Here is an 18,413-nt window from a genome sequence, read left to right as displayed (position 1 = left end):
ACATTGTAGAATAATAGTGAAGACATCACAACTCTGAAATAACACACATGGAATTATGGAGTAACCAAAAAAAAGTGTTAAACAAATCAAAATATATTTTATATTTCATATTCTTCAAAAGTCGCCACCCTTTGCCTTGATGACAGCTTTGCACACTCTTGGCATTCTCTCAACCAGCTTCATGAGAAAGTCACCTGGAATGCTTTTCCAACAGTCTTGAAGGAGTTCCCACATATGCTGAGCACTTGTTGACTGCCTTTCCTTCACTCTGTGGTCCAACTCATCCCAAACCATATCAATTGGGTTTTGTGTGATGTTTGTGTAGTTTTGTGTGCTGGTGTGTTACGTAATTAATGAGACATAATTAGAACTACCACTTTATAACTGCAGGCAGTGATTACCGGGTACCAAGACATCCTGCTTTGATTGGACACCTGACCCTAACCCATTACATTTTAAAAATTATTATTCAACTGAATTCAGAATGGGATTAAAATAAATTCAATTCAAATCAAATGGAAGACCAAATTGGTACAGTCCTGCATTGGAGTAATCAGAAGGAACCCAAACGAACAAAAAGCAAAGATGAAGTTATCAGGAGGAACCTGGATAGGATTCCCATTTCAGCTGCAACTCCTCCACCTTCAAACCCATCCAAGCACAGCCAAGTGAGCCTTATTCAAAAATAAATAAATAAATGAATCAAAAACAACCCAGATCAAAAATTGAAACAATTCTGGCTGCCAGACCATGAGTCTGTCTGATCAAGTTGAAATTTAAAACATATATTCCCCATCACTGAGGATCATAATTGTGAAGTTTCACGTCAATTGATAAAGAGGTTCCAGAGAAAACATTATTTCATATTTTTCTTCAATCCAATATGGCTGCCAAACCATGTGACCTATAAATTATTCCTTAAACTTGTATACCCATGGCTTAGGGAACATTTGTATGAAGTTTCCCCCTTGATCTGTCCAGCCATTCTGGAGAAGATTTTTATGGGTTTAAGGGTAAATACAATATGGCTGCCAAACTATGTGACCTATGACGTCATATGTGTGAACCTTTTGTTCCTAATGGATAGGCAGTCATACGTGTAAAGTTTCACCTGGCTGCTAAACTATGTGACCTACAGTATGACGTCATATGTGTGAACCTTTTGTTCCTCATGGATAGGCGGTCATACGTGTAAAGTTTCACCTCGGCTAAACAGTTTACGTTTTGTATCCCATTGATAGGCTGGATCTGAACCAAAATCGAATTGGCTTGTTTTTGTCACCTAACCAACTCAAATCCACCTAATTTTGTCACATGTCATCCACAACTTTTAAAGATACCATTATATATGTAGTTTTTGGCCCGATCTCACAGTTTTAGAAAATAGGCCGATGTTGACCATTTGACCTTAAAAATAATTGTTGGTTGAATTCATTAACCTGAAATGCAAATCCTGTTCAAATTTCAAGTCAATCGGTTGAAAATTGAGGATTTTAGAAATTACACCTAAGTTGTTGACCTTTGACCTATGTTGAACCTTTGACCTATGTTGACCTCAAACATAATTGGTGGTTGAATTCAGTGAGCTGAAATGAAAATCCTGTTCAAATTTGAAGTGAATTGGATGAAAATTGTCAATTTCACAAATTTAGGCCTATGTTGACCTTTTTGGCCGAAGTTGACCTCAAAAATAGTGGTGTTTTTTTTTAATTCAGTGGCCTGATATGCAAATCCTCTTCAAATTTGAAGTCAATCGGATGGAAATTGACAATTTTAGAAATGTAGCCAATGTTGACCTTTTGGCCTATGATAACCTCAAAAGTAATAGGTGGTTGAATTCAGTGACCTGATATTTAAATGCTCTTCAAATTTCAAGTCAATGGAATGAAAATTGACAATTTTAGAAATTTGGCCTGTGTTGATCACTTGGCCTATGTTGACCTTTTGGCCAATGTTGACCTCATAATATTTTGTTGAATTCAGTGACCTCATATGCAAATACTCTTCATATCTGAAGTCACGCGGATGAAAATTGAGGATTTTAGAAATTAAAAAAGTTGACCTTTGGGTCAAGTATGAGGTATGGGTACCACCAAGTGCCACTGAAGTTCGTTCAGTTTTGCCAAGTGTTGCTTTATGAGCAATTTCTTGTTACTTGCAAAAATCTCAGATTTTTGAAGTATATTATTTGGTTTTGTGTGTTATTGTCTGTCTGTTTGTTACTTACGAAATCTTTAGATTTCGTAAGTATATTGATGACTTCCGTCCTCTGTTTGTGTGTTTGTTTGTAGGCACAAAAACTCAAGAACGGAAGAAGCTACCAATGTCAAATTACACCACGTGATTCAGGAGGGTGATGGCTAGCGCTGATTAGATTTTGGTCAAAATCAAAGGTCAAGGTCACAGTGAGGTCAAACATAATTCCGTAAATCCATGTGGAGAAATGGAAAATTTTTGCTTCAGTCGACGTTACGAGTTCGTTTTAACTTCGATTTTAATTTTGTCTTCGGTTTTTGCGATCGCTTAGGACGCTTAAAACTCGGTTGTCGAAATTCTGGTTAAAAAAAAAAAAAATAAAAAAAATAAAAATCGGATGTTTTGGAGACGTTTTAAGATTGTATAAAAAATATTTCACTCGCCGTGTCACAGCTCGTCACGTGGTGCAGCGCGCTCGAGCAGAGGCATCATTGATGACATAAAGGTTTTCCGTGTGCACGCTGATGGTGTTTTCGATAAACATGGTATTTAAAAGTCATTTTTTATCCCAATAAAGGTTATCGCCGCATGCCTGACTCGCTAAGCCGTTGGATTATGTAAAGATTGTTGGTGGATGGCCGAATATTATGGTTTTGCGACTTTGATAAAATAATATTAAATAATTGCGTGGAGAAATGGAGATTTTTGCTTTGGTCGACGTTCCGATTTTTGATGGTTTGGTACAGAATCATCGTAGAAACTTCTGGTTTGCGTCGCTACCTTCCCTAGAGACAGCATTTATTAGACAAGGTCAGAGGTCAAGTTGATGATTTCGTAAGTACCAGTCTATGACTGCTTGTTTGTGTGTGTTTGTTTGTAGGCACGATAACTCGAGAACTCGATAACTTGACTTCCGGTTCCGGTTTTAGAGCAGCGAGAGGTCTCCTTTGGGGCTCCCTGCTGACGTTCTCAAAGCTAAGTTTCCGGTTGTTATTTGTCCCATTTTAACTGTTTAATTTTCTCACCTACATGTTACTGTGTGTTGCTAGTTCGGTTTTGTTTCAAAAATCGTGCTATTTTGTGAGTATTTTTGTCGACGTTCTTACCTGTGCTTGAGGCCTAGGCCTAGGCTTGGGGCCTACCGGTTCCACTCGGTGTTCGATCGTTTTTGTTTTTTTTTGTTGTTTTTTCTCCCCATTACCTTCAATTTCTATCCTCCCCATTACCTTCAATTTTGATCCTCCCCACTTTCCAAACATCCCCCATTCTCCCAACTAATCTCTTTCTTATCTCAAAAAAAAAAAAAAAAAAAAAAATACCCTACAACAACAACAACACGCTCACCTTCTCCCAATTCTGCTTTTTCTTCTTCACTTCCTCCTCGTCTTCTTCCTCGATTTTTTTTTTTTTTTTACACTTCCATGACCTAATCTGTTGAACTCTCTCATATATTAATATGAACAAAATATATATATATATATATATATATATATATATATATATATATATATATATATATATACCCAACAACAACAACAACACGCTCACCTTCTCCCGATTCTGCTTCTTCTTCTTCCTCTTAACCTCCTCCTCGTCTTCTTCCTCGATTTTTTTTTTTTTACACTTCCATGACCTAATCTGTTGAACTCTCTCATACATTATTTTTTAACTACAAAAACGATCTTATAATGCTTCATCTTCCTCTCTCACACATGTGGTACTCTTTACTGTTTCACAATGCACTACTCTTCTGCTATTTTAACAGACTGCTCTCATTTCGACCTCTCCTTCATTCCTTGCCTAATAAATCCAACTATTACAGCGCTTCTTCTCTCCATGCTCTGAATTCGCCTTCATTGCATCCATCAAGAATTGTGTTAAATCGCATCTCTGACCTAAAACTTTTAAAAACCACAGTTTGCCATGGATGCTCGCTTTCCATCAACCATTCTTTTTTTCCAACTTCAGTGCCAACTCACCCCCCTCACCCCTCACAGCAACCATCCCACTCTTCTCCCTCCAAGCCTCCCTCTCACCTCTCTCAAAAATCCCCCCCTCACCTTTCTCCCACCTTTCATCCCCCTCACTCTTCCTTCTCAAAGTTGCCCCTCCTCTCATCCACCAACCTGCCTCCCTCCACTGCCCTCTCACCTCCATCTCTTCACTCCACCTCCTCAAATCCTCAACTGCCTTCTTCCTTGTCTCTTGTGCCCCCTCTCCCCCACCACCACAGAGCCTTTTCTCCTCCTCATTCGGCCCCCTCCCCTCGCTGTTCTGCAATACCCCACACTCCTTCAGCAACCCTCCTTACCTGCCCCCCTCGTCCCTTGTCCTACCCTCCCCCTCCCCCTCCACCTCCTGCACCCAAAGCCTCCTCCCCTTCCTCTTCATTAAAAGTGTGGACCTCAAATATCCGGGGCCTTCGCTCAAACCTTTCAGATCTTTCCATACAGGTTGCCACTGACAAACCAGACATTATCTGCCTAACAGAAACTTTCCTCTCCCAAGACGTGTCTGACTCCCAAGTATCTCTCCCTGGCTACTCCCTCTTATGGTATGATAGACCTGAGCCTCGTCCTGGTGGAGGTGTTGCTCTCTTCATCAAAGACTCTATTCCTCACTCTCCATGCACTGCTCTCACTCCCCCACACCCCCAGGAATACCTCTGGCTTCGGCTTCCCCTCCACTCCCACCTCATGTTTATATGTGTACTGTACCGTCCACCGAACAGTGATGACTCCATCTACACCTCACTATCCGAAAACATGGACAATCTTCTATCTTCTCATCCAAACTCTCTCTTCCTCTTATGTGATGACTTCAATTGTCATCACGCCAGTTGGCTAGGTGTGGGTACCTCTCTCACCTGCCATGGCACCTCAGCAAAAGCTTTCTGCGACTCATTGGGACTGACTCAATCGGTCAACTTCCCGACCCGGATCTCAACCAATGGTACTCCATCTCTTCTGGATCTGATTTTGACAAATTTCCCTGACAATATCTGCTGCTCTTCCTTCGCTCCAATTGGTTCTTCTGACCACGTCCTTGCCAAAGTGGACATCTCTCTGGCTGTTATCAGAGAACCACCTCACCGCCGTCGAGTCTGGCATTTCACTCAAGCCGACTGGCCGGGTCTCCGAGCAGCCATCAAACTGACAGACTGGTCTCCTATCACTACTTTCTCAAACATTAACTCATCCTGGGAATTCTTTCAAAGAAACTTGCTCTCCCTCATGCACAGATTTATCCCCTCTCGTGTTCAGTTGTCCTAACCTTCCTCCCGCCCTTGGTTTACTGAAGCTTGTGGCAAGGCAATTGTCCTGAAACAACTTGCCTTTGCCTCATGGAAAGCAAACCCAACTGAGGGCAATCTCAGTTCTTTCCACAAAGCTCCGAACAAGTGTGTATCTACCCTCAGGAGAGCCAGAAAACAACATCTTTCTCATCTCAAGTCTGAACTCTCAAACCTCTCTCCCTCCTCAAAATCCTGGTGGCGTTTAATCAAATCTGTTACTGGTGTATGTTCCCCCTCCATCCCCTCCCTTACCTCAAATGGCCGCACTGCTGATTCCACACGTGATAAAGCTGAATGTCTAAACTCGGTGTTTGCAGCTAAATCTTGTGTCCTAAACCCATCACTATCTCTACCCACTTTACCCAGTCGCACCCAACTGTCCCTGGACTCTGTATCCTTTTCTCCTGACAAGGTGGAGAGCTTGCTTTCAAACCTCGAGTCAGATTCTGCAACCGGTCCAGACGGCATCAGCCCACGTGTCCTCAAAGCCTGCTCTTCTGCTCTTGCTCACCCTCTCTCTGTTCTATTCACCCTCTCATTTGCCCAAGGTCATCTGCCATCTGCTTGGAAATCTGCTAACATCACTGCCCTGCATAAAAAAGGTGCAAAAACAGATCCCTATAACTACAGACCAATCAGCCTTCTCCCAATCATCAGCAAGGTGATGGAATCCATCATCGCCTCAGATATGAAATCCTTCCTCTTCTCCAATGGCTTGATTTCCAATCATCAATTTGGTTTCAGACCAGGTCACTCTACCCTGGATATGCTGCTTCTGCTCTCCCATCAATGGATGGAGGTCCTCAATGCCAGACAGGAAATCCGAGCCGTATCCCTGGACATATCACGTGCTTTTGACACAGTCTGGCACCCTGCACGACTCACCAAACTTTCTTCCCATGGTATTCAAGGCCATCTCCACTCATGGCTCGCAGACTTCCTCTCCTGTCGCAGTCAACGTGTGGCCCTAAATGGAGTTCTTTCATCCCCTCTTCCTGTGCAGGCTGGAGTTCCTCAAGGTAGCGTTCTGGGCCCTGTTCTTTTTCTGGTTTTCATCAATGATCTCTCGGACTCTCTGGAAAATCCTCTATTTCTCTTTACCGACGACTCCACCCTCTGCCGTACCATCTGTCATCCCTCAGACCGGCAAGCAGCAGCTTCTTCACTCACTGCAGATCTGGATAAAATCACAAACTGGTCCAACACGTGGAACATGTCTTTCAATCCAGACAAATCTCACACTCTCACTATGTCTCTTCGAAAGGACCGTTTACAAAACCCCCCCATCCACTTTCTCAACAATCCTCTGGAATAAGTCTTTTCTTTCAAGCTTCTAGGTCTCACTATCTGCCATGACCTTTCCTGGGAAAGTCACATTTCCAACCTCGCCTCAAAAGCCAGTCGCCGACTGGGAATCCTCCGTCGTGCTAAGTCCTTCCTCGGCCCTCTTGAGCTCCTGACCACTTACAAAGCTTTTGTCCGTAGCCTGATGGAGTACTGCTCTCCCCTTTGGGCTGGTGCTCCTGCCTCCCACCTTTCTCGGCTTCACGCTGTCGAAACCAGGGCATTTAAGATCATCGGCATCTCCCGCAATGAAGCTGAGTCTTTGGGCCTCTCACTCAATCACCGCAGGTTGGTCGGTGGTCTTTCTGTCTTCTACCGACTCCTCTCCAGCCTTGCCCCCCCCCCTGCTCTCTCTGCGATGTCCCCACCACATTTCCACAGGGCGCTCAAGGTCCGCCAACAACCCCCTTCTAGTAAAACTACCAAAATCACGAATCACTGCTCATCTTCACTCTTTCATTCCTCTTTTTTCCCGCCTTTGGAATAAATTTCCTCACTCTATTCTTTCCCATTCTTCCCTCCAGGCTTTCAAAACAGCTGTTCACCACCACCTCTTATCTTCCCCCATCCAAATCCTCGATCTTTTCTACCCCCGATAATCCACCCAAGCCCACTTCCTTCATTTCTCCTGCTTTCCTTCCTGAAAGTCCCTGAAATGTCCATCTTCTCTTCGCCATGTTCCCCGTCCCATCCCCATCCCTCTCCCTTCCACAGTTCACCTAATGTGTCTGTTCCCCACTGTTTTGTCCCTTCCACTCCCGCCCCTCTTGTCTCATGCCTCCTTGCTGTGAGTTGTGTGTTAGCTCTCATACTAGCCTCGACCAAGGTATACAAAAAAAAAACAAACAAAAAAAAACGGACGAAGCTACCAATGTCAAATTACACCACGTGATTCAGGAGGGTGATGGCTAGCGCTGATTAGATTTTGGTCAAAATCGGTCAAAGGTCAAGGTCACAGTGAGGTCAAATATTCGATTTTTGATGGTTTGGTACATATAACTCGAGAATGGAAGAAGCTACCCATGTCAAATTACACCACGTGATTCAGGAGGGGGATGACTAGCGCTGATTAGATTTTGGTCAAAATCGGTCAAAGGTCAAGGTCACAGTGAGGTCAAACATCCAAAACATTCGATTTTTGATGGTTTGCTACAGAATCATCGTAGAAACTTCTGGTTTGCATCGCTCCCTTCTCTCGAGACAGCTTTGATTAGACAAGGTCAGAGGTCAAGTTGACGATTTCGTAAGTACCAGTCTATGACTACTTGGTTGTTTGCTTGTTTGTTGGCACGATAACTCGAGAATGGAAGAAGCAACCAATGTCAAATTACATCACGTGATTCAGGAGGGTACTGGCTAGCGCTGATTAGATTTTGGTCAAAATCGGTCAAAGGTGAAGGTCACAGTGAGGTCAAACATCAACAAAAAATAACTCGAGAACAGAAGAAGCGACCAATGTCAAATTACACCACCTGATTCAGGAGGGTGATGGCTAGCGCTGATTAGATTTTGGTCAAAATCGGTCAAAGGTCAAGGTCACAGTGAGGTCAAATATTCGATTTTTGATGGTTTGGTACATATAACTCGAGAATGGAAGAAGCTACCCATGTCAAATTACACCACGTGATTCAGGAGGGGGATGACTAGCGCTGATTAGATTTTGGTCAAAATCGGTCAAAGGTCAAGGTCACAGTGAGGTCAAACATCCAAAACATTCGATTTTTGATGGTTTGCTACAGAATCATCGTAGAAACTTCTGGTTTGCATCGCTCCCTTCTCTCGAGACAGCTTTGATTAGACAAGGTCAGAGGTCAAGTTGACGATTTCGTAAGTACCAGTCTATGACTACTTGGTTGTTTGCTTGTTTGTTGGCACGATAACTCGAGAATGGAAGAAGCAACCAATGTCAAATTACATCACGTGATTCAGGAGGGTACTGGCTAGCGCTGATTAGATTTTGGTCAAAATCGGTCAAAGGTGAAGGTCACAGTGAGGTCAAACATCAAAAAAAAATAACTCGAGAACAGAAGAAGCTACCAATGTCAAATTACACCACCTGATTCAGGAGGGTGATGGCTAGCGCTGATTAGATTTTGGTCAAAATCGGTCAAAAGTCAAGGTCACAGTGAGGTCAAACATTCGATTTTTGATGGTTTGGTACAGAATCATCGTAAAAACTACTGGTTTGCATCGCTACCTTCTCTAGAGACAGCTTTTATTAGACAAGGTCAGAGGTCAAGTTGACGATTTCGTAAGTACCAGTCTATGACTGCTTGTTTGTTTGTTTGTCCGGTCGTCTACAGACCAAACGGCTGGACCAGTCATTCTTCAATTTTAACACCTGATAGGCAATCCACCTGAGACGGTCTGTGTCCAAACCCCGTCTTAATCGGACTAAATGCCACGACGTGACGTCACACAACGTGAAAACACATTTTTGGACACAACTCAGTGACCGGAAGTCGTAGCGACTTCCTGTTGACGCCAAAACAAACGTCAATGGAATATCTAAATGTTTTAAAATGCATGTTTAGTACAAATTATGCACAGTTTTCGCAAGAGTATGACGTCAAAGTTTTTAGCTATTGGCATGATTAAAAAAAAATTATATTCGTTGTACAGGTCACAATTCTTAACCGATTTGGATGAAATTTTAACAGATGATAGAAATCCACAGTGCAAAAAGATATGCAACTTTTGGTGATGTTCAAGATCAGGATTCTGCATCACTTTATATTATCGCCCATTATAAACCAATGGGAATTTTGTGAATTACACATGGCTATTTCTCAAACAGTTTTGCACTTATTATATTGAAACTTATACTGTCTATTTATGCATGTAATATTAACATGTGTACAATGTTTGATCGAAATTGACCCAAGATCAAGGTCAGGGTCACCCAAAACATGAAAAACACATATAAAATACATATTTTTGTTTTACAACATATTTCAAACCTGATAACGGGATCGTAAAACTGGTTGAAAAGCAATGTTCCGAGGTATTTTCAAATATTTTCTACGATCAGAATGAAGGCAACAAACACCGATGATAAGTTGTTGAATGGCACATGGTGGCTTTAAATTAGTTGTGAAAATTTTCAATCTGCTGCCGTTACCATGACAACACGCGCCTGATAATTGTTATTTGTGATGTCATGTCATTTTATTAATGTACGAACAAATAAATACCACACATTCCATGACATTACAGCTTGGACCACCACACAGAAAGGTCAACTAATTTGCCAAGTGTCGTGCTAAGCACGATTTTTCATTTGTCTGTCTGTTTGTTTGTCTGCACAGAACTTTAGTGTTATTCTCCGTAACAGCTTGTCGGATTGAGATGAAATTTTCACCATTGGAGCGACTACTCAAGTAGAATGATTTATACAAGGAAATCTCACAGGTGGAGGCCATTCAGCCCATCAAGCCTGCACGAACACCATACTAATTTATCCACACAAGATCCAAGGCAGAAAATGCATAATTTTTTTTTAAATAACTAATTTTTTTTCTTCTTCTTCTTCTTCTTCCCCTCAGGAGAGGGGGCATGGGCCGAGTTAAAAACATACAAAATCAACCACACAACACCCCTTGACGAGACACCCCCACCAACAGCACTCCGTACACAATCACCCATCAATGCTCAAGCTACCGAAAAGTCCTGTCAACATCCCGATACCCCTCTATCTCCATAACTTCCAGGTACCTATTTAATTCCAATTTAAACTTATCTACATTTTCTGGTGCAGTACCTTTCCAGGGAGGCCATTCCATGCATTAACTACTCTCTGAGTAAAAGTCCCCTGCCACAGAAAAAATAAATTTCACCTCATCAGTCACGTAATTCTGCAGCCATATCGACTTTTTTTTTTTTTAAACCTTCAAGAGAGAGGAAGAAGAGAGGAAGAAGAGAGGAGAGGAAAGGAAGAAGAGAGGAGAGAGTAGAGGAAGAAGAGAGGAGAGCAAGAAGAGAGGAGAGCAAGAAGAGAGGAGAGCAAGAAGAGAGGAGAGCAAGAAGAGAGGAGAGCAAGAAGAGAGGAGAGCAAGAAGAGAGGAGAGCAAGAAGAGAGGAGAGCAAGAAGAGAGGAGAGCAAGAAGAGAGGAGAGCAAGAAGAGAGGAGAGCAACAAGAGAGGAGAGCAACAAGAGAGGAGAGCAACAAGAGAGGAGAGCAACAAGAGAGGAGAGCAACAAGAGAGGAGAGCAACAAGAGAGGAGAGCAACAAGAGAGGAGAGCAAGAGGAGAGGAGAGCAAGAAGAGAGGAGAGCAAGAAGAGAGGAGAGCAAGAAGAGAGGAGAGCAAGAAGAGAGGAGAGCAAGAGGAGAGGAGAGAGAGGAGAGAGAGGAGAGGAGAGCAAGAAGAGAGGAGAGAGAGGAGAGAGAGGAGAGGAGAGCAAGAAGAGAGGAGAGAGAGGAGAGAGAGGAGAGGAGAGCAAGAAGAGAGAAGAGAGAGGAGAGGAGAGGAGAGCAAGAAGAGAGGAGAGAGATGAGAGGAGAGGAGACCAAGAAGAGAGGAGAGAGATGAGAGGAGAGGAGAGCAAGGAGAGAGAGGAGAGGAGAGCAAGAAGAGAGGAGAGAGAGGAGAGGAGAGCAAGAGGAGAGGAGAGCAAGAAGAGAGGAGAGAGAGAGGAGAGGAGAGCAAGAAGAGAGGAGAGAGAGAGGAGAGGAGAGGAGAGCAAGAAGAGAGGAGAGAGGAGAGGGGAGGAAGAAGAAGAGAGGAGAGAGGAGAGGAGAGAGGAGAGGAGAGAGGAGAGGAGAGAGGAAGAAGAGAGGAGAGAGGAAGAAGAGAGGAGAGAGGAGAGGAAGAAGAGAGGAGAGAGGAGAGGAAGAAGAGAGTAGAGGGCAGAAGGAAGAAGAGAGGAGAGGAGGGAAGGAAGAAGAGAGGAGAGGAGGGAAGGAAGAAGAGAGGATAGGAGAGAGGAGAGGAGAGAGGAAGAAGAGAGGAGAGAGGAAGAAGAGAGGAAGAAGAGAGGAAGAAGAGAGGAAGAAGAGAGTAGAGAAATAGGACAGGAGAGGAGAGGAAGAAGAGAGGTGAGAGGAAGAAGAAGAGAGGAGAGAGGAGAGAGGAGAGGAAGAAGAAGAGAGGAGAGAGGAGAGGACGAAGAAGAGAGGAGAGAGGAGAGGAAGAAGAGAGGAGAGGAGAGGAAGAAGAAGAGAGGAAGAAGAGAGGAGAGAGGAGAGAGGCAGAAGAGAGGAGAGAGGCAGAAGAGAGGAGAGAGGAAGAAGAGAGGAGAGAGGAAGAAGAGAGGAGAGAGGAAGAAGAGAGGAGAGAGGAAGAAGAGAGCAGAGAGGAAGAAGAGAGGAGAGAGGAGAGAGGAAGAAGAGAGGAGAGAGGAGAGAGGAAGAAGAGAGGAGAGAGGAAGAAGAGAGGAGAGAGGAGAGAGGAAGAAGAGAGGAGAGAGGAGAGAGGAAGAAGAGAGGAGAGAGGAGAGGAAGAAGAGAGGAGAGGAAGAAGAGAGGAAGAAGAGAGGAAGAAGAGAGGAAGAAGAGAGGAGAGGAGAGAGGGGAGGAGAGAGGGGAGGAGAGAGGGGAGGAGAGAGGGGAGGAGAGAGGGGAGGAGAGGGGGGAGGAGAGGAAGAAGAGAGGAGAGGAGAGGAAGAAAATAGGAAGAAGAGATAAGAGAGGAGAGGAGAGGAAGAAGAGAGGAGAGAGGAGAGGAGAGGAGAGGAAGAAGAGAGGAGAGAGGAGAGGAGAGAGGAGAGGAAGAAGAGAGGAGAGAGGAGAGGAGAGAGGAGAGGAAGAAGAGAGGAGAGAGGAGAGGAGAGGAGAGAGGAGAGAGAGAAACAGAGACAGAGAGAGACGGAGGAAGAGAGAGGAGAGAGAGACGAGAGAGAGGGCAGAGAGTGGAGAGACGAGAGAGAGGGGAGAGAGTGGAGAGACGAGAGAGAGGGAGAAACAGAGACAGGAGAGAGAGACAGGAGAGAGAGACAGGAGAGAGAGACAGGAGAGAGAGACAGGAGAGAGAGACAGGGGAGAGAGACAGGGGAGAGAGACAGGGGAGAGAGACAGGGGAGAGAGACAGGGGAGAGAGACAGGGAGAGAGACAGGGAGAGAGACAGGGAGAGAGACAGGGAGAGAGACAGGGAGAGAGACAGGGAGAGAGACAGGGAGAGAGACAGGGAGAGAGACAGGGAGAGAGACAGGGAGAGAGACAGGGAGAGAGACAGGGAGAGAGACAGGGAGAGAGACAGGGAGAGAGACAGGGAGAGAGACAGGGAGAGAGACAGGGAGAGAGACAGGGAGAGAGACAGGGAGAGAGACAGGGAGAGAGACAGGGAGAGAGACAGGGAGAGAGACAGGGAGAGAGACAGGGAGAGAGACAGGGAGAGAGACAGGGAGAGAGACAGGGAGAGAGACAGGGAGAGAGACAGGGAGAGAGACAGGGAGAGAGACAGGGAGAGAGACAGGGAGAGAGACAGGGAGAGAGACAGGGAGAGAGACAGGGAGAGAGACAGGGAGAGAGACAGGGAGAGAGACAGGGAGAGAGACAGGGAGAGAGACAGGGAGAGAGACAGGGAGAGAGACAGGGAGAGAGACAGGGAGAGAGACAGGGAGAGAGACAGGGAGAGAGACAGGGAGAGAGACAGGGAGAGAGACAGGGAGAGAGACAGTGAGAGAGACAGTGAGAGAGACAGTGAGAGAGAGAGGGAGAGAGAGAGAGACAGGGAGAGAGACAGGGAGAGAGACAGGGAGAGAGAGAGAGGGTGAGAGAGATAGTGAGAGAGAGAGAGAGTGAGAGAGAAAGTGAGAGAGAGAGGGTGAGAGAGAGAGAGAGAGAGAGAGAGAGAGAGAGAGAGAGAGAGAGAGAGAGAGAGTGAGAGAGAGAGACAGAGAGAGAGAGCAGAGAGAGACAGAGACAGAGAGGAGAGAGAGACAGAGGAAAATAGAAAGAGAGAGACAGAGACCAGAAAGAGAGATAGGGAGACAGAGAGACAGAAGAAAATAAAAAGAGAGACAGAGAATAGAAAGAGAGAGCGAGAGACAGAGACAGAATAGAAAGAGAGAGAGAGGGACAGAGAGAGAGAAGAAAGAGAGAGAGGGACAGACAGAGAAGAGAGAGAAGAGAGAGAAGAGAGAGAAGAGAGAGAAGAGAGAGAAGAGAGAGAAGAGAGAGAAGAGAGAGAGTGAGCGGGAGTGAGAGCGAGAGAGAGCGCGAGAGAGAGAGAGAGCGACAGAGAGACAGATAGACAGAGAGACAGAGAGACAGAGAGAGAGAGAGAGAGAGACAGAGAGAGTGAGAGCGAGAGAGAGACAGAGAGGGTGAGAGCGAGAGAGAGACAGAGAGGGAGAGAGAGACAGAGACAGAGAGGGAGGGACAGAGAGGGAGGGACAGAGAGGGAGGGACAGAGAGGGAGGGACAGAGAGGGAGGGACAGAGAGGGAGGGACAGAGAGGGAGGGACAGAGAGGGAGGGACAGAGAGGGAGGGACAGAGAGGGAGGGACAGAGAGGGAGGGACAGAGAGAGACAGAGGGACAGACGATTTAAAATATATTTCGGTAATTCATGCATTTAAAAATGAATTGAAGAGAAGTCGCACATCGGAACCCTCCCCCCGCCCTTTAGCCCCTCCCCGGATCCCAAACCCAAACAAAGGCGGCACAAGTTGAGATGAGGGGGTAACCTGGGAGAGGAAGCACTCGGGCATATCTGCATGTACCTCACGGTATAACAAACACGGAACGATGAGAAAAGGGAAATGGATAATCAATCCCTACCATCTTCTGACCCTCTCTATGGCGCCCATGACCCTCCTGATGTCGTCTTTGGCCCTGCTCCGGGTCTCCGCTCGGATCGAGCGGCCGGACATGCTTGCGGTTATGAAGGGGGTAAAATCGAGGTGACGTTCCTTTCGCCGTTCGATCGGCACCGCTGCCCGCGCCTCGCCCGAAATCGAACCTGCAACGTTTGGCTGCCTCCACAAAGGGGTCCGCACTGCGCATGCGCGGACTGAGGGAGGGAAAAGTTTTTTTTTTTAGTTTCAGCGCCGAATGGTAATCGATAAAGTGTGCAAAGGCAATACGTCTTTCGGTACGAGTGCAATTCGTCATCTGTATAGAACAAAAGGAGTATTACGTCATTACGTACGTGTACAGAGGCGGTTCTATGTCACGACGCACGTGTAAAAAGCAGTAATACGTCATTACGCAAGTGTACAAAGGCTGTAAACGTCATTACGCAAGTGTAGTATAAAGGGTTGACGTAATCCCACACGGATCCACAGATTCCTTTCCGAAACCCGCGGATCGTGTTGTTTGTATTAGTTTCACTTTTTTTAAAAAAAGCTCTGGGCTCTCTTACAGGGAACCTCAACTCAGGCCATTAGGCGCATCAAATATGCGCAATGGTTACCAAGCAGCGGTGTATTCATGGCAAATTTTGAGATACCGGAGCTCGACAAAATATGTGTCGCCGTGACGTCATCGCCAGGTCCACCATCACATCAAGTTTTAACATGATCCGAACCAATTGAGTCCCCAAACATGAGTGCCAAATGAAATGCACACATTTAATCATGATCAACAAAAGCTTAACCACTCACATCCACTTAATCTCACAATTTTTGTTTTAAAAAATCTTCCTTTTAAGAAAAAGTCGGATCCCTTCAGTCTCCAACCACCGTTTTTCAACAAAACCATGTATTTTAAGGAATAAAAAGGCTTTATTATTTTATTTTATTTTCATTTTATTGGCTTCGCATCGAAGGTAGGGTTGCTCTGTGATACAATATGAGAATGCCACCGAAGGTGATGGAGGTTCTTTTTCACCCCCTGTCTGTCTGTTTGTCTGTTCGCAGGATATATCAAAAAGTTGTGGGTGGTGGACAGGTTGAGTGTGTGCCCAGGACGAACTGATTCGATTTTGGTGAAGATCCGGATCTGAGAATGTTTTAACTCACTGGTTCCCAACCTTTTTCAATGCATGGACCACCTTGGTGTCTATATTTTTCCTTTGGACCACTTACACACTTTTTTCACAACATTTTAAAACGATTTTTTTGTGCAAATGCCAGACTCATTGTGATGTTACGCACAACGAGCGTTTTTGTGTAGTCGAAAAAAGCAGACCCTTCTAAATGTGTTTAAATTAGTTTTAAAATGATAACACTACAAAACTTAACAATTGTAGTGTTATTGCTTCACATTTTCAGTGATATAAATACATGAAGAGGGCAGAGTATAAATAATATGGAATAGGCAAAGCCGAGAAGCGAACGTAGAATTCTTCGGACATTCGCTTGTTAAATATATGAAATTAAACAGTCTTTTTGCTATGAAAAATAAATATTACCTCAACATTACCTTCACAACAACAACTACACCGCCTAGAACAGGATCTCATCTGAAAAAATAAATATTACCTCAACATTACCTTCACAACGACAACTACACCGCCGAGAACAGGATCTCATCTGCAAAAATAAATATTACCTCAACATTACCTTCACAACGACAACGACACCGCCTAGAACAGGATCTCATCTGAAAAAAGAAATATTGCCTCAACATTACCTTCACAACAACAACTACACCACCTAGAACAGGATCTCATCTGAAAAAATAAATATTGCCTCAACATTACCTTCACAACAACAACTACACCGCCTAGAACAGGATCTCATCTGCAAAAATAAATATTACCTCAACATTACCTTCACAATGACGACACCGCCTAGAACAGGATCTCATCTGCAAAAATAAATATTACCTCAACATTGCCTTCACAACAACAACACCGCCGAGAACAGGATCTCATCTGATAAAAATAAATATTACCTCAACATTAACTTCATAACAACAACTACACTGCCTAGAACAGGATCTCATCTGCAAAAAATAAATATTACCTCAACATTACCTTCACAACAACAACTACACCGCCTAGAACAGGATCTCATCTGAAAAAATAAATATTACCTCAACATTACCTTCACAACAACTACACCACCTAGAACAGGATCTCATCTGCAAAAATTAATATTACCTCAACATTACCTTCACAACGACAACTACACCGCCTAGAACAGGATCTCATCTGCAAAAATAAATATTACCTCAACATTACCTTCACAACGACAACTACACCACCTAGAACAGGATCTCATCTGAAAAAATAAATATTACCTCAACATTACCTTCACAACGACAACTACACCGCCTAGAACAGGATCTCATCTGCAAAAATAAATATTACCTCAACATTACCTTCACAACGACAACAACACCGCCTAGAACAGGATCTCATCTGCAAAAATAAATATTACCTCAACATTACCTTCACAACGACAACGACACCGCCTAGAACAGGATCTCATGTGAAAAAATAAATATTGCCTCAACATTACCTTCACACCAACAACTACACCACCTAGAACAGGATCTCATCTGCAAAAATTAATATTGCCTCAACATTACCTTCACAACAACAACTACACCACCTAGAACAGGATCTCATCTGCAAAAATAAATATTACCTCAACATTACCTTCACAACAACAACTACACCGCCTAGAACAGGATCTCATCTGCAAAAAATAAATATTACCTCAACATTACCTTCACAACAACAACTACACCGCCTAGAACAGGATCTCATCTGAAAAAATAAATATTACCTCAACATTACCTTCACAACAACAACTACACCACCTAGAACAGGATCTCATCTGCAAAAAAAATACTTGAAGTGAACGTAGAATTCTTCTTTCATTCGCTTCTGACTTTACGTCACGGACTTCTTATAATAACCTGGACCAGCAATGCCATCGACTCGCAGCAGTGAGAACTGAAGTCACCGGAAATGGCTCAGTGGCCATGTTGCGTTGCCACTCGCTCGTCACGCGCAATTCAAAAAACCTGTAGATACCTTAGGAGTTTTAACTATTTTACCAGTATGTTGAACCGGTAAACGTAAAAATGCCACAGTGCGTGGCGTTCGGATGCAATAACAAGTCTGGGAAGAGCTCCATATGCACCTTTCATCGGTAAGAATGCGATTATTGATGCTTTTTTTTCTCTTTCAATCGTCAATCTATTTTTAGAGTATTATTTCAAGAAGTTACAATTTAAACGCTAAACGCCAATATTACAATCTAAATGATGGCAAAGTAAGTCGATAATTCGAAAGAAAATGTAAAAAAACGATATTATCCAGGAATACGCCGGAAATGAGTTCCAGGCGTCTAGAATTCAATTTTGTCTCTCATACAGCACATCTGTGAGTGCTATACAAAGGTTCGTCTCCACCATGTTGTTCGAACCATGAACACTGGATTGAAAGATAAACCCATCAGAAAACTAGAGGGGGAGCACTCGGGAGAGTGCAAAACCTCCGCTGCCAATACTGCTGGGTCACTCAAGTGAACCTTCTATCTTATTCATTAAATATGACGTCAACAGTGCTGATAGAGTTGTAGTTCTTTTCTCCAACATTTTTTTTTGGGGGTGGGGGGGGGTTGGAAATCAATTAAAACATGTAGAAATGCAAAAAAAGAAATCGAAATTTTGTTGAAAAAAAAGTTGCAAAATTTTTTTTTTCTCGAACAATTTTTTTTTGAGGTGGGGGGAGGGGTT

General features: G+C 44.0%; 1 protein-coding gene and 1 long non-coding RNA gene across 8 annotated transcripts in view; one reads left to right on the top strand and one right to left on the bottom strand.

Moving 5' to 3' along the window:
• LOC147018205 (B-cell CLL/lymphoma 7 protein family member A-like) overlaps window positions 1–14,893 on the bottom strand; it is a 36,428-nt gene extending 21,535 nt beyond the window's left edge. Inside the window, exon 1 of one of the 6 annotated variants that reach the window (XM_085897674.1) lies at window positions 14,559–14,893. In XM_085897674.1, the coding sequence (XP_085753800.1) occupies window positions 14,559–14,650 (92 nt within the window). In that variant the 5' untranslated portion in view covers window positions 14,651–14,893. Of the gene's footprint in view, window positions 1–10,595; window positions 11,523–14,558 lie in introns of those variants that run through there. The other 5 variants (XM_085897673.1, XM_085897675.1, XM_085897677.1 and 2 more) reach the window with 5 other exon arrangements.
• Window positions 1–18,413, top strand: part of LOC147018204 (uncharacterized) — a 55,059-nt gene that overhangs the window by 17,567 nt on the left and 19,079 nt on the right. Inside the window, exons 1-3 of one of the 2 annotated variants that reach the window (XR_015062314.1) lie at window positions 8,246–10,246; window positions 10,381–10,545; window positions 15,638–15,775. This is a non-coding gene — a long non-coding RNA (uncharacterized LOC147018204). Of the gene's footprint in view, window positions 1–8,245; window positions 10,247–10,380; window positions 10,546–15,637; window positions 15,776–18,413 lie in introns of those variants that run through there. The other variant, XR_015062315.1, reaches the window with a different exon arrangement.

Source organism: Eptatretus burgeri, chromosome 10, assembly GCF_056783735.1.
Source record: "Eptatretus burgeri isolate ZD-2024b chromosome 10, Ebu_testis_v1, whole genome shotgun sequence".
NCBI classification, from domain to species: domain Eukaryota; kingdom Metazoa; phylum Chordata; class Myxini; order Myxiniformes; family Myxinidae; genus Eptatretus; species Eptatretus burgeri.
This window is presented reverse-complemented; position numbering and strand designations above follow the sequence as displayed.